Source organism: Sciurus carolinensis, chromosome 13, assembly GCF_902686445.1.
Source record: "Sciurus carolinensis chromosome 13, mSciCar1.2, whole genome shotgun sequence".
Taxonomy (NCBI): Eukaryota; Metazoa; Chordata; class Mammalia; order Rodentia; family Sciuridae; genus Sciurus; species Sciurus carolinensis.
In genome coordinates, this window is record NC_062225.1 from 8,511,548 (window position 1) to 8,526,025 (window position 14,478).

The 14,478-nt window shown below is 44.3% G+C and overlaps 1 protein-coding gene across 2 annotated transcripts in view; it reads right to left on the minus strand.

Annotated features, from left to right (window-relative positions):
* Lonrf2 (LON peptidase N-terminal domain and ring finger 2) overlaps nt 1-14,478 on the minus strand; it is a 49,188-nt gene that overhangs the window by 16,827 nt on the left and 17,883 nt on the right. For both annotated transcript variants that reach the window (XM_047522089.1, XM_047522090.1), the window contains exons 3-10: nt 13,566-13,688; nt 10,840-10,986; nt 9,960-10,161; nt 9,514-9,613; nt 9,127-9,241; nt 5,787-5,908; nt 4,775-4,933; nt 2,887-3,049 (exon numbers count right to left, since the gene is read on the minus strand). In XM_047522089.1, the coding sequence (XP_047378045.1) occupies nt 2,887-3,049; nt 4,775-4,933; nt 5,787-5,908; nt 9,127-9,241; nt 9,514-9,613; nt 9,960-10,161; nt 10,840-10,986; nt 13,566-13,688 (1,131 nt within the window). The remainder of the gene's footprint in view (nt 1-2,886; nt 3,050-4,774; nt 4,934-5,786; nt 5,909-9,126; nt 9,242-9,513; nt 9,614-9,959; nt 10,162-10,839; nt 10,987-13,565; nt 13,689-14,478) is intronic.

Below are 14,478 nucleotides of genomic sequence, written 5' to 3' on the forward strand. Positions count from 1 at the left end.
AGGATTTTCTTCAAAGAAACAAAAACTCTAAAATTATTTCATGTTGTTACTATTCAAGCCACTTAAAAATAAATGCATATAAATACATAAAAGCTGTCAACCACAATAGTCAAACCTTTTCAACAGATTTGTTATCAACAAAGCACAGAGACCCTGGGAACTGTCTGTCACTTTCAGTCAGTCTTCAAATCCAGCTCTGTGGTCCAAAGACCGTGGAATCTGGCTCTCTGCTCTGCTCCTTTGCCACAGACCCGAGACAGCAGCCGAAGGAGACAGGTCCGGTGCTGTGGATGTGGCTCCATTTGCACGCATGTGCGTCACCCTCCCCAGCATAACGTCTACGAGGCTACATACTCTTACTTCCACATTTCCAAAAGTCGAAGAATTTGAAGAGGAATACAATAATTCCAACAATTTCCTCCTAAATATTTAAAACATTTTTGTTACAGTATAATTTACACACCAAAAATAAATGCGCGACTTTTATTTGCCTCAGATAATTTTGCCAACTGTGCACACCAGTCTAACCATCAATCTAAACGAGACAGAGAACGTTTCCATCACCTAGAGAGATACAAAGCCCACCCTACATTTTCTGAGTTCTATCACCAAAGGCTGGTTTTGCTTGTACCTGGAAGTACACAGATGGTGATGGTTTTGCCTGTTGCCTGTGTAGATTAAATACCCGGTATGTATTTTCATGAGGTTGTCTTCTCTCACTTGGCATAATGCCTGTGAGATTCATCAATGTTGTTCATTTCTTTTTACTGTTGAGTAGTATTCCACTGTATAAATGTACCAAACTTACTGATATATCAGCCTGTCAAGATCTGGGCTGCTTCTAGCTTTTAGCTATTGATAAGACTGTTGAGAATATTCTTGTACAAGTCTTTCCTTTTTTTTAGAATTTCTTCAAAGCATTTTGCTAATTTGTCAAATTATGTGTCTAGATATTTCTATTAGACACAAATAATTCTTTTTTCACCTAAGCATCATTTTTAATTTTTAACAATTTTAAGTTAGTAGCACATGCTAATTGTACAAGATAAAGGGTTTGTGAAATTTCACACCTGCATAAAACATGTTTGATTGTATCCACCCTCCCTATCGCACTGTCTTATCCCCAACTCCTCCTAGTCCCCTTCCCCTTTCCTGACAGTCCCCCTACTAGTTCTGTCATATTTCTGCCTACCCCCCAACCCCCAGATTCCACATATGAGAAAATAAATGATACTTATTTTTCTGAGGCTGGTTTATTTCATTTAACATAACCTCCAGTTCCATAATTTTCCTACAAATGACATGATTTCATTCTTCTCCATGATTTCATTTCTTTTTACTGTTGAGTAGTATTCCACTGTATAAATGTACCAAACTTACTGATATATCAGCCTGTCAAGATCTGGGCTGCATTTTGTATATGCAACACATTTCCTTTATTCATCTGTGAATGGGCACTCAGACTGATTCCACAACTTGGCTCTTGTGAACTGCGCTATGATAAACACAGTTGTGCTGGAATCTCCATCAAATGCTGACTTGGATTCCTTCGGGTACGACCCAGAACTGGCAGAGCTGGATCGTAAGGTAGTTCTGTTTTTAGTTTTCTGAGGAACCTCCGTACTGTTTTCCATAGTAGCTGTACTAATCTGCATTCCCATGCATAGTGTGTAACGGTTCCTTTCCCCCCTCATTCTAACCCTTATTTATTTTTTCTGGATAACAGCCATTCTCACTGGGGTGACATGGAATCTCAATGTTCTTGTGATCTGCGTTTCCTGATGGCTAAAAATGTTGAGCATTTTTCATATAATTTTTGGCTATTTAGACTTCTTTCAACAACTGAGACAAACAATTATTAAGGGGTAAGAGATTCGAGACTTTTCTATGTAGCTGTGGAAGGCACTTTTAAATATTATTGTTTCATATTACATCTCATTCTGAATTACAGCAATAACTAGGAACAGGGGTTGACAAACTACTGCCTGTGAGTCAAATGCTTTTCACCATCACATTTTCAAAAATAACCTTTTATTGGAAGTTGATCTTGCCCACTTATTTACATATGGTATACGGCTGCTTTTGTCTGTTCTGTCCCAGGCAGAGCTGAGTAGTGGGCACAGAGACCATAGGGCCTGCAAAGTCTAAAGTATAGTCATTCCTCAGAGACTGGTTCCAGGACCCCCTGTGGATATCAAAATCCATATAAAATAATGCACTATTTGCATATAACCACCACATCCTCCTATAAACTTTAAACAGCTCTAGATGGCTTAGAGCACCTTCTATAAGGCAAACACCATAGAGATAGCTGTTACACTGCATCATGTTTGTTTTTATGAGGCAGGGTTTCACTGTGTTGCCCAGTCTGACTTTAGACTGGGTGAGGCTCAAGAGACCCTCCAGCCTCAGCAACTCTAGAAGCTGGGACTACAGCTGTGCACCACCATGCCCAGTTCTACTGTGCTGTTCTGGGAATGAGGTCAAGGAAAAACATTGACGCATGTTCAGTAGAGACTCAGTTTTGCTTTTGCAATGTTTTTGATCCACAGTCAAATGAATTCAGAGATGCAGACAGACTCAGATACAGAGGGTCAACTGCAAATCTGGCCATTCTAGGAAAAGCCTGCCAGCCCCGGGCTCGAGTGTGAAGAATCACAAACCCAGTGTGCCACAGGCAGGCTGACAGTCCTAAGGATCCCCTTAGGAGATCTCTCTACCAGCCACAACCCAGGTCAAAATGTACCAAGAGAATGAATACGTTCAGGGCTGGATGAAGAAGGAAATAAGCAATGCTGTTAATAAAAATCTAACAAAGCCCTTCCAGGACACAGAGTGAACACAGGTGGACTGACCTCTATAGGACACCAGCAAAGCGAGCCTTACCTTTTCATCTTCCAGGTATTCGATGTCCGCCGTGTTGTAGCCATCTCTGTGACGGTGGTTTAACACTCGGAACCGGCTGACTCCTATCGCATCCACAACTGAGCTTCCATCAGGGAAGGTTCTGACCTCCTTGATCTCCAGCATGCAGCCGTACTCTGAAATCCTTAAGGGACGTTGGGAGAAATGACCATTATCTTAAAAAGGCAGGAGGACTTTATTTTTCCCTAGAAGAAAGTCTGGGTTTAAAAAGGAAGGCAAAGCCTAACGTTCTCTCCACGAAAGCCCTGCAGGTGACTGCTTCTGCTGGATGCTGAACACTCTGGAGGGGGCGGCAGCAGGTGCCAGAGGCCTTGGGCCTCAGCAGTTCAAATAAGCTAGTGCTTTGGAGAGACCTGAGACATGCGGGAAGACAGGATCTTTAATGTGGCTCCTCGGTCCCCAGGGCCAGGCCCCATCAGGGGTTCCAGAGAGCACAAGGCTAGCGAGGACTGGAGCTGCTCAGACTCTGCTGCCTTCTCCCTGCGCATGCACCTCACTAGCACTGAGGTGGCAACCTCTCCCTCTCCAACCACGGCCCAGAGGAGAAGCCTACAGCACCCCCTTCTGGCTTCCCCTTCACTCCTTCAAACCCCACACCTGCGCCCTCCGCACCGTGAGGATCCATGGGTGCTGCCACAGCACGACTCTGCTCATCTGCCGCTGCATCCACACCTGCTCTTCGCTCCAGCCCTCTCTGACCATTCCAGCCCTGACAGCGCCCTTCCTCTGCTGCCCACCACGTACTGGGCTGCCCGAGATGGTCCTGGGTCCGTCCACCCTCGCTCCGCAGCTCCCCTGGAGATCACACCACACCTATCTCTGCCTCCTATTAGAACACTGAGTCTTTGCATCCATGAACATGCTATTTCTCTCCATTTATTTGGAGTTTCTTAAATATATTTCAATAACTTTTAAAATTTTCTCCCTAAAAATCCTATGCATATTTTTAAAAAAGATTCATCTGTAAGTACTGATGGTGGAAACTGCTGTGTGACCTTAAAAATCCATTGTCCCCTTCCTCCTGGGTCCAGGGGTAGACTATATTTCCCAGCCTCTTTCACAACAGGTATGAACATAAAATGAGAGGGGCCTTTTCCCTCAGAAGCCTTTAGGAGACATGTTCCACTGGGTATGATGGCACACACCTGTAATCCCAGTGACTCGGGAGGCTGAGGCAGGAGGACTGCAAGCACGAGGCCAGCCTCAGCAACTTATCAAGGCTGTAAGCAACTTAGTGAGACACTTCAAAACAAAAAATAAAGGGCTGGGGATATGGCTCAGTGGTAAAGGGTCCCTGGGTTCAATCCCCGGTACTACCGAAAAAAAAAAAAAAGAGAGCACATGCCTCTTCTACCAGATAGCACCTGGATGTGGTGACCTCAGCACATTCACACAGAACTGACAAGTAAGGGGTGAGAAGAGACCTCAGTCCCCAAATTAGTCCATAGAGGGAGCAACCTGCTGGATTCTCATTTCCTCCCTAGACAACTGATGCAAAAGAAGGAGCGGTAAAACCAAGAGCCATGGGTTCTTAAAGACTGAACGTTATTACGGCTGTGGAAATAGAGAAAATGTTCATGGAGGATGTATCCACTTTTCTAGACCTGGAGGTACGGAAGCAAGAGCTGTAGTCAGAGAAGGGCAAGCAACATGGATGTGGACTAACTAGTGTGTTGGTTGAAAGCAAGGAGTCGGGGTGAGGTAGTAAGGATGGGCTCTCACACTGTGGACGGCTGTGAACTTAGACCTTCTGGTACAACAGAAGTCACTGGAGATTTTCAGATTGCTTTTTCAGACAAAGACACAGCATGCACTTAATAAGGACCGCGGGAATGCTGATCATTCTTACCCGGCATGCTCAGCAGATAAACACATGCCAAATCGTTTGGTGCCAGTTTCCATACATCTTCTTATCATAAGCCGATAGCGAGGCTCGAAGACGTGGAGCGGGCAGGGGACTGTGGGGAAGGCCATGGCACACACGAAGATGGGCACGTCTCTGGTCAGACTGCAGAGCAAGGGGAGCGTTAACTTAGATACGAGCTGCCAGAGACTGAGGGTGGACTGGTCACCCAACAGCACAGCTAGCCAACCTCTCAGCTACAAAACAAAACCCCCAGGCCTGACCAGTGTTAAGTGGGAAATAGAGGCCACGGTGCCCAGCCTGGGAAAGTTCTCTGCGCATCCAGCATCCTTCCAAGTCCGTCTCATTTAACGGATGAGAGTGAACATGATGAGTTATATTACTTTATTTGGAAGAGTTAAAACTTTTGACCACTCTCAGCAGGCGTGATCCCAGCTACTTGGGAGGCTGAGACAAGATGATCAAGATTTCAAAGCCAGGCTCAGCAACTTAGTGAGGCCCTGATCAACTTGGCAAGACTGTCTCAAAATAAAAATTAAGAGGGCTGGGGATGTGGCTCAGTGGTTAAGCAGCCCTGGTTTAATTCCCAATTTAAAAGAAAAAAATTCTAATCAAAGCAAAAACTAGATTTTAGTCAAAGGCAATGAGTTATAAATAGGAGGGCGGAAGGCTGATAAGATCTCTCCTATCTTCTTGTCCTATGAACTTTGCCTTTACACTTTGGAAAAATTCAGTGTCAAACTTCTTTAGATATAAAAATAATTTTGTATTACAAAATGACTACATTACTTTGTATCACTACATAATTCTTCTTATAATTCCTTGCAATATATTTCCACAAATTTTTGCAATTAGCATTTGTCTCATTTATAGACCAAGAAACTTATTTGCCACAAACCAGCCAACCAACCAGAATCCGAAGGTAAGGCTGACGGTAATGAGCATCTTTTTCTTTAATCTGAATTTAGAAGCAAGTAGATATAGCATGAGTACTCACTGTGATAGTTCCAACATTTCTTCATCATAAATCCTCTTCCTGTCAGTCAATTCATCCGACAAATATTGGAATATTAATTCTTCAGCCAGAATAGTTATGTTAAAATTTCTGCTTGCCAACAACTGTAGGAAAAAGTTAAATAATACCACATGTTAATTAATTCTAAAGGACAAAGCTTCCCAGTCTGAAGGTCAGTGAGGAAGAGGAAAGAAGTAGTCTCTCCTACAGGAGGAAAAGAGGAAAGATGTAGTCTTCTCCTACAGGAGAAGACAGGATATCTGGTCAGCCTGTGACAGGGCAGGGACATCTCCTCCTGGTGGGAATAGGACAGGGGCAGGTAATCATGGAGGAAGAGGGAGGCACCTACGACTCTGACAGCATCCATACTGCCAAAAACCTACAACTCTGACCGCATCTATACTGCCAATCAAATATCATGTTAGTGGGAAAGGAAGCAGAGGGTTGTATGTTTGGAGAGAAAAATATGAAATAATCATCCTCCTGGAAAATGAAAAACTGAAGTTACTTGAAAAAAATATTAAGCATGTCTCCTAACGTTCCGAATCTGAGTTAAGACTGAGAATTTAACCACCATTCCCAATCTTCCCAATGTTCTCCAGCCTTGTGTTACTTATTAGGACTCATGCAAAAGGCAGAGTCGGCTTCATCTGAACTGGGAGAGGAGTGAGGGATGGAGGAACTACAGTGGATGTGAAGGGAGGGCAGGTGGAGCTGAACATGAAAGTGCCAGGATCGACGGGTAGGAGCGTCACTGCACGACCCATCAGCTGTCACTCGCGTAGACACGCTGTACTGCTCTGCCTCAGGAAAATGCATAGAAAAATCAGGGCTCTTTTCCACTGGTATCCTCATACACATCAGGTATGAGCACGGGGGCTTCGGAGAAACGAGGACAGTCTCCCAGGGGTCCTCACCGCACTGAAGAAGCTGGTCTGAGGGTGTGAAGAAACCAGAGCCTCATGCATAGCAAAGGCCCGGGTCCGGCAGGCTCGGTGCTCTGCTGGCGCTTTGGTAACTGACTGCGTATGGGGACGTGGGCTGGCTCCACGGACTCCTAACACACTGCCCAGGTTCCCGCTGCCTCGTGAGAAGCAAGCCAACTGTTTCTGTGACTGACTCCACACGAGGAGCTCAACCTCCAGAAATGACTGTGTCCGAGAACTGCCATGAAACCCGCTTCTACTTAACTCACAGGAGCACCTCAAGACTGCCATTGTCAATGACATAAGTGTTTTCTAGAGTTCACATTTTATACACTGCTAGTTTGCGATATCCTTTTATTGAAGAATAATACAATAAAATTTGCTTTACTTGGTATTATATTAATGAAACTTCTGCAGAGACATAGGTATAACAGATGATTCATGTTCATAACAATGCATGCAAGGAAGTCTGAGCTCACAAAGTAACCTCTGCTTTGAAGAAAGATCAAATTATGATTTTGAATTCCAGTTTGGGTATTCTATTCTAATTTCTGGAACACTGTTTGTCTGTGGATAGCCTGCCTGTAACCACTCATTCATGTATTCAGCAAGGATTTCTGAGGCTCTAGTATGTGTCTGGGTTTCTGGAAAGAGGGTGAAAGAAAGAGACAATGTCTCTGTCGGGCGCGGTGGCGCACACCTGCAATCCCGCAGCTCAGGGGGCGAAAGCAGGAGGATCAAGAATTCAAAGCCAGACTCAGCCACTTAGAAGTGCTAAGCAACTCAGACCCTGTCTTTTTTTTTTTTTTTTTTTTTTTTTTGGGGGGGTGCTGGGGATCGAACCCAGGGCCTTGTGCTTACAAGGCAAGTACTCTACCGACTGAGCTATCTCCCCAGCCCCCCTGTCTTTAAATAAAATCTGAAAATGGCTGGGGATGTGGCTCAGGGGTTGAGTGCCCCTGAGTTCAATCCCTGGTACCAAAGAAAAGACAAGACAAAGTGTCTGTCCATAAAGAGCTTATACTTCAGTTCCAACCTCCAGGCACCACTTCACACAGGCCCCTACAAGGTGGTGTTAAACATGGAGATAATAAAGGTCTACGCTACCAGTGGTGGCCACACGGGTGTGGGCTTCACTCTCAGGATAACAGGAGAGCCAACCCCAGGCTCCCAGCTCAGGGAAGAATGGCTGCCATAAGACATGCGGGGAAACGCTTAGCCAGAAGAGAGCAATGCAGGGGAGGACTTCAGAGGAACCACCCAAGGAGACTTCACATAGGCTCAACATATCCAGCACCAGGACACAATAACTGCTACTCATACCGAGAACCCTGAAGAATTTGGATTTAGTATGCATGCAATTTAACAAAGTATGTACATATGATCTAGAAAGGTTCCAATTACAACATTTTAACAAGTTTTGGCAGTAAAAGGTTACCATTATCTAACAATTTACTGTGGTATAATACCTACTCTGATCATGCTAGGTTTTAAAAAATGAATTTTGGGGGCTGGGTGTATAGCTCAGTTGTAGAAAGGATGCTTAAGATGTACAAGATCCTGGGTTCGATCCCGAAGACCCTGAGGGAGATAAAAGAATTTGTACCTTAATGTAAAATGAAAACAAAAACAACACTTTATCCTACTAAAAAGGCATGTAAAAATATTGGGGAAGGCAATTAAGGCAAACATTATATTTTTAGCTTCATACGATAGATGAAAACCAAAAGCAGGTCCCTCGACCACCCCAAGAGGTTAAATAACTTGCTCCAAGAGAAGGGTCTCCATGAGGATCAGCATCTGCTAGAGCTGACTGGAGTCACTGTTTAAGAATGTGGACTTTGGCTTTTAAATATTGTTCGTTTTGCTTCCGTTCCCAATGCAAATGGATTTAATAACTTCTGTTGGGTTCAGTATCATTAGACAGCGTCCCCGTGGACTCTAAGTGTTGCTGCTTTTGATTTCTGATCAAAGAAAATGGCAACTGACAGATGGTGAGATCAGGGAGGGAGGGAAGATGGGTCAGAGACGATCAGTTCTTCCGCCCCAGGCTGAACTCTCGCGCGGAGGCTGGCCAGAGCACTCCTGATACACTCTGTGCTCAGGATGGCATCCCAACCATTAGCGTGCAGAACATGAGGGCTCAGGGACGTTAGCGATCTTCAGTCTCTCTCAGCTATAACTGATGCCTGCAAATTGCCTTGAAATTGAGCTACTGCTGCATCGAAACCTTCCGCGTTTTTTGTGATTAGTCAAAGAGGTGGAAAACGACATATTACTGATGGGAAAACCTGACGTTCTTTAATGACCACATGGTAGAAGCAAAGCAGGGTGTGAAATGAATCTACCAAAGGATGAGAGGAGAAGCAGCCGTGCGTTTCGCAAGCTGTACCTACTTCCGAAAGCTTGTCCTTGCACAGTGGACAGTGTGGGGCGTGGTCAAGGCAGCGCTCAAGGCATTTGAGGCAGAACGTGTGTCCACAGGGTGTGGTGACAGGCTCAAAGAGCAACCTGAAAAGAAAAACGTGTGTTTTCAGCAGAACAGTCCAAAACAGCCCTTCAAGCCATCTGTTTGAGAGGGATGCATCATGCTATTCCCTTACTGTTCTGGAAGTCATGTATATCCATTCCCATCTTCATTGTGACTTATGTTTTTGTAAACATAAATCAATCATGACTTCAGTACACTGTCATTTCCTTAGTAAAAAGCCCCATCCATTCTGGCGTGAAACTCGGGAAGGCTGAATGTGTTACAAAGTTGCACAGATTCTACAAGTTCCTACCTCATGCAAAGGGCACACTCGAAGTCAGTGACGTCAATGGGGAGCTCCCGACCGTCTCCTGTCTTAGAGTTCACATTCTTTTCAGTTGAGGCATCTGCATCTAAAAAATTTGAAAATGGTTTCATTAATACTTGAACATTTGAATAACAGCATGCACTGAAAGTAGGTCTTGTGGAAACAATGTACGGCATGGATGTAACAAACTGTGTTTCTGTCTAGTTAGTAGATAGCAATAATTTATCTGCACAGTAACAAATGTTAAAATCATACCTAAGCTTTCTCTGCTATTTTTGACTATGAAGTCCTTCCAGATTAGCCACCTAAAATGTTTTATACCTTACAGCATGTAGTCATTTCATTATTAATTTTCCCAGTGTAAAATTAATCAAACACTAAAGTTCTATCACTTCAGATTATATAACATGATGACTGAACAGACTCCTGACCTTTCTTAGGAATTTTTCCAGGGGCACTAAGTTCATGTGCATCCTCCGTATCATCCGGATGCTGTCTCTTTAAGCCAGTGCTGGGTTTTTCTGGCAGTATACTTTCTAACGTTTTCTTGTCCTCTTCAAAGTGTAGACCCAGTATAAAATATAAGACTGAAGAGTTGGCATTTCGAAATACATCAGATTTCTCAGATGGGTTCTGGTTAAGTAGGAAAAAAGAATCTTAAATATTCACGACATGACAGCAAAGAAGGAATAAATCATACAGGAGTCTGTCTTAGAAACCTTTGGAAAGCAAGGGCTTAAGACTCCCTTCATAATCAGTTTCATGAATCAACTTAATAAGAGGAACTTTGCACTTTTGTGGTAAAATACAGGATGATTTCTTTGAAACACAATACATGAGCACTCTTCATCTACATATATATAATGCATACACATAAAATAAATAAATCATACATTGCATATTCCAATCAGCCCTCTGCTTTCTTGACTCCAAGTCAAAATACTCTCAGGTCCACATTTCCTGGTAGTTTGGAGTGCTTTCAAAGTTTCTTCCTTTCAATCTGCAATTACTCTTTCATTATGTTCACTGACATTTAAGAGTTTTAACTCAGATTGAAGAGCTACACTGCTTTTGTGAAACTCTTTTTTTTTGGTGGGGGGGTACTGGGGATTGAACCCAGGGGTGCTTAACCACTGAGCCACGTCCCCAGTCCTTTTTATATTTTATTTAGAGACAGGCTCTCACTAATCACTGAGGCTGCCATTGAACTCTCATCCTCCCACAAAACACTTCTAACCAATGTGATGCCACCACGTCTGAATTCCTGTGACACGTCTAATCGGGAGAATCTGACTGCCAGGCACTTCCTACCTCAGGACCCCCGGAATCGCCTCCTTCTGCTGGAGGTGGTGGCTGGCTTCTGCGGCTGCGACACTGTGCCCTGGCTCTGCTCTGGATGCAAGCCTTGGTATGTTGACGCACGTTTTCTGAAGGTGGAAAAAACACCTCACACACTGCCTATAGAATTGCCAAGAAGAGAAAGAAGCACCGTAAAATACTTCTGGAAAAATGTGTTAAAGGTTCAAAGGAAAAGCGTGGTGGAACAGGCCTAGAATGCTGAGAAGAATCATTATTCCCTGTCAACCTTTTAAAATTCGAACATTTTTTGCACTCACAATGTTTTCAACATTTTAGCTTCTGAACCCTTTCCATCTTAGGCTTAAAAATGATAAAATATAAGACGATAACTTCCTTTTGTCTGGTCCTTATGTATCCACTACATAAAAGTCTCACATAGAAGAGAAAAACGCAGAGGAGAGGCTACAAAGGGTCCCGGGTTAAATCCAAGCTGTGACCACCTATGGGATTGAGACCTTTCCAGAGGGCAGCTCTATTTATGAGAGAGCCACACGAGCCAGCTGGTGCGGAACTTGAAGAGGAGGTAAAGGCTGGCGTTCTGGCTCACGGACTACAGGCTTAGCTCTGGGAAGGAGACGGCCGGGACGGCCAGTTAGGCTTTCCAGGTGGTACCTGGGTGGTTCTGCCAAACCTGTGATCTCAGCTGAAGCCCATGGTCTAAGGGAAGAAAAAACAAGTGAATGAAACCCAAACAAAGTCCCCCTTCCAAATGTCCTTCATGTTATAAGGCAAGTGCCCCAGGATCCACGACCTCTGTTATGGTCCGATCTGGTACAGTCCCCAAAGCAGCAGGGTTCAAAGGTGAGGCTTTTAGGCAAATCAATAGCAGAGTAATTGCCAATGGATTAATCCATGGAGAGCTAATGGACTCCTGCCTAACTGTAGGCAGATGGGATGTGGCTAGAGGAAGCGGGCAGCGGAGGCATGGCCTTGGGGATCATATCTGTCCCTGGACCTTTTCTGCCTCTCTCTCTGTTTCCTGGGAGCCGTGAGCTGAGCAGCTTTCCTCCATGATCTTCTTCTGCCTCAGCCAGGCTCCAGAGCAATGGAGTCAGTCGACCATGGACCGAGACCTCTGAAACCATCAACCGAAATAGGCTTTTCCTCCTCTAAGTTGTTTTTGTCAGATATTCAGGTCACAGTGACAAAAGCCTGACTAACACAACCTCTTAGCAGAGAGCAACAGCCTCCTAGCAGGCTCCAAGTGGCTCCAGCAGACCATATTCCACAGGCATCGATGGGCTAGTGCTATTCTGACATCCCTCACCACGGGAGGCCCACAGAACACCACGTCTGAGAAAGCACCGGGCAGATAAGGTCCAGAGATCAAATTCGGGCTCTGGGACCTCTGTGAATGTGCTTCATCTCACTGTGCTCAGGCCGACATTTCTGCAATGCTGATGTAAGGATCAGCAGGGAGAAGACATGCTTCAAGCTTCGTAGGACATCCGTAGTTTAGGAGAAAGCTGGCAGGGATGGCTGAAATAGCCAACTCAAGATCCAGTAGTATTTTGGCACATTAGAATGATGGGAAAAACCAACAGTGACAACTGAACAAGATTCACCAATACCAATCGACTGCACTTGAAAAAACAGATTAAAATGTTACTAGAAAGTTCTTACAAGAAGGAAACAATAGACCTAAGTACTGTGGCTACTGACATTTCTAACAGGAGCCAACGATGTGATGCTATCAGGCTAAAAACAAGCATGCCTCCTGCACTGGGCACAGGGAAGGTGCAACCTCACCACCTGCACCTGTCTGCCAGGTGTGCATGCTGAAATCTGGCGTACGTCAGAACACACCCGGAGGAGGGAACCCTAGTGACCCTGTTCTAAGAGAAAAGGAGATTTGTTTCAAAGAATTGTTTAGGGCAAAGAAAAGGGCGATTCTCAAATATCTAAAGTAGTTTTGAGCTGTCGAAGGAAGAACTGATTTATTTTATGTTGCTCCAGAAAATAAAGCTAGACCTGCTAAGTAGAAATGATGACATAAATAGATGGTAGATGATCTCAACAGTGTTAAAACAGAGCAATGCAGACGTAGAACAAAAACTCGCAGTCCCTGGAAGTGCTAAGTGAAGACCAGGTGGCTACCATGCAGGCGTGCGGCAGCAGAGGGTCACACACTAGGTGTGCTGGCTGCGGAGCAGAAACACAGGTGTTTCTGCACTGTGCAGGTGAGGAGGGGGTCACAGGTCAACCCCTGGGGCGGAACTGATACGTTGAGCGCATGTCGTGACGTCTTTCACAGGACTGCTGTTCAGTTATGATACTGGATGTTGGAAGTTCTAGGAAAGAGCACTTTGCCTTCCCAGCTCCACACAGCACTCTAGCCTCACCTCCTGCGGGTCATCATCTCAACACGACTGAGACACGTGGCACACTGTCTCGGTGAACACTCTGCCGTAGCCATGCACAAAAATGTCCCAACCTCTACTTCCAAGCTGCCAGATGCATGAACCTCACCATTTTTTTTTTTTTGGTGGTGCTGGAGATTGAACCCAAGCACTCTATCAGCTGAGTTAGACCCCCAGCCCTAACCTCAACATTATTACTGTTTCTAATCACACTGTCAAGAACATTTGGTATCACGCTTCTGGCTTATTTCAAATGCAACGGTTACCCAGCAAAGGTCATCGATATGACCTCAAAGAGAAACTTATCAGAACTCATACCTTCTGTGCCTCTTTCTTCATCGTGCTACAATCAGGATTTAAAGCGAGGCAGTAGAGATATTCCTTCAACACTTCCTCACTTCTTCCCAATGCACAGAGAGCCTGAGCTTTGATATGGTGTCCCTGCATTTACCAAAAAACAAAGCAGACACAACAAACATAACTGGCATGAGTGTACGTATGTGAATACAAACAGCTCTGAAAAAATTGTTAGAACAATTCATTTACATTTCATATTAAGTAGAATAAACAAAACCCACCTTGGAAATCTGGCAAACTGTGACGCCTCATAAAGACAATTTACAATCAGAACACAGGAGCCACCGTATTGGGAATTTGCTGCCCACAGCAATTCTAATGGATATGCTAAGAGAGAACTGGTATCTGCCAACTTTTAAAATTAATTTTATTTTTCATTAATGTAATATTGTACATACTTAGGAAATTCATGTGGAACCCCTCCCCCCCCCAAAAAAAATCCTGAATACGCAAAGCAATCTTGAGCAAAAAGAACCAAGCTAAAGGTATCACACTACCCATTATACTAAAAATATGCTAAATGTACTAAAGTACTTCTTTTATTCTGTAGGGAGAGACACTAAAAATATGCAGTAATTGAAACAGCGTCATAGGGGCATTAAAACAGACACACAGACCAAAGGGACAGAACAGAGAGTCCAAAAATGACCCCACGCATTTACAGCCAACTGATTTTGATAAAAGAGCGAGACTGTACAACAGGGGAAGGACAGTGTCTTCAAAACCTGGTGACGGGAATCTGGATATCCACACACAGAAACTAAACCCCACAAATGTCCACACAAAGTGCATCAGTGATTCAACTGTAGGACCAGAAACCATGAAACCACTAGAAGAAAACAGAGCAAATGCTTCAGGGCCTGGGCCCAGGCAG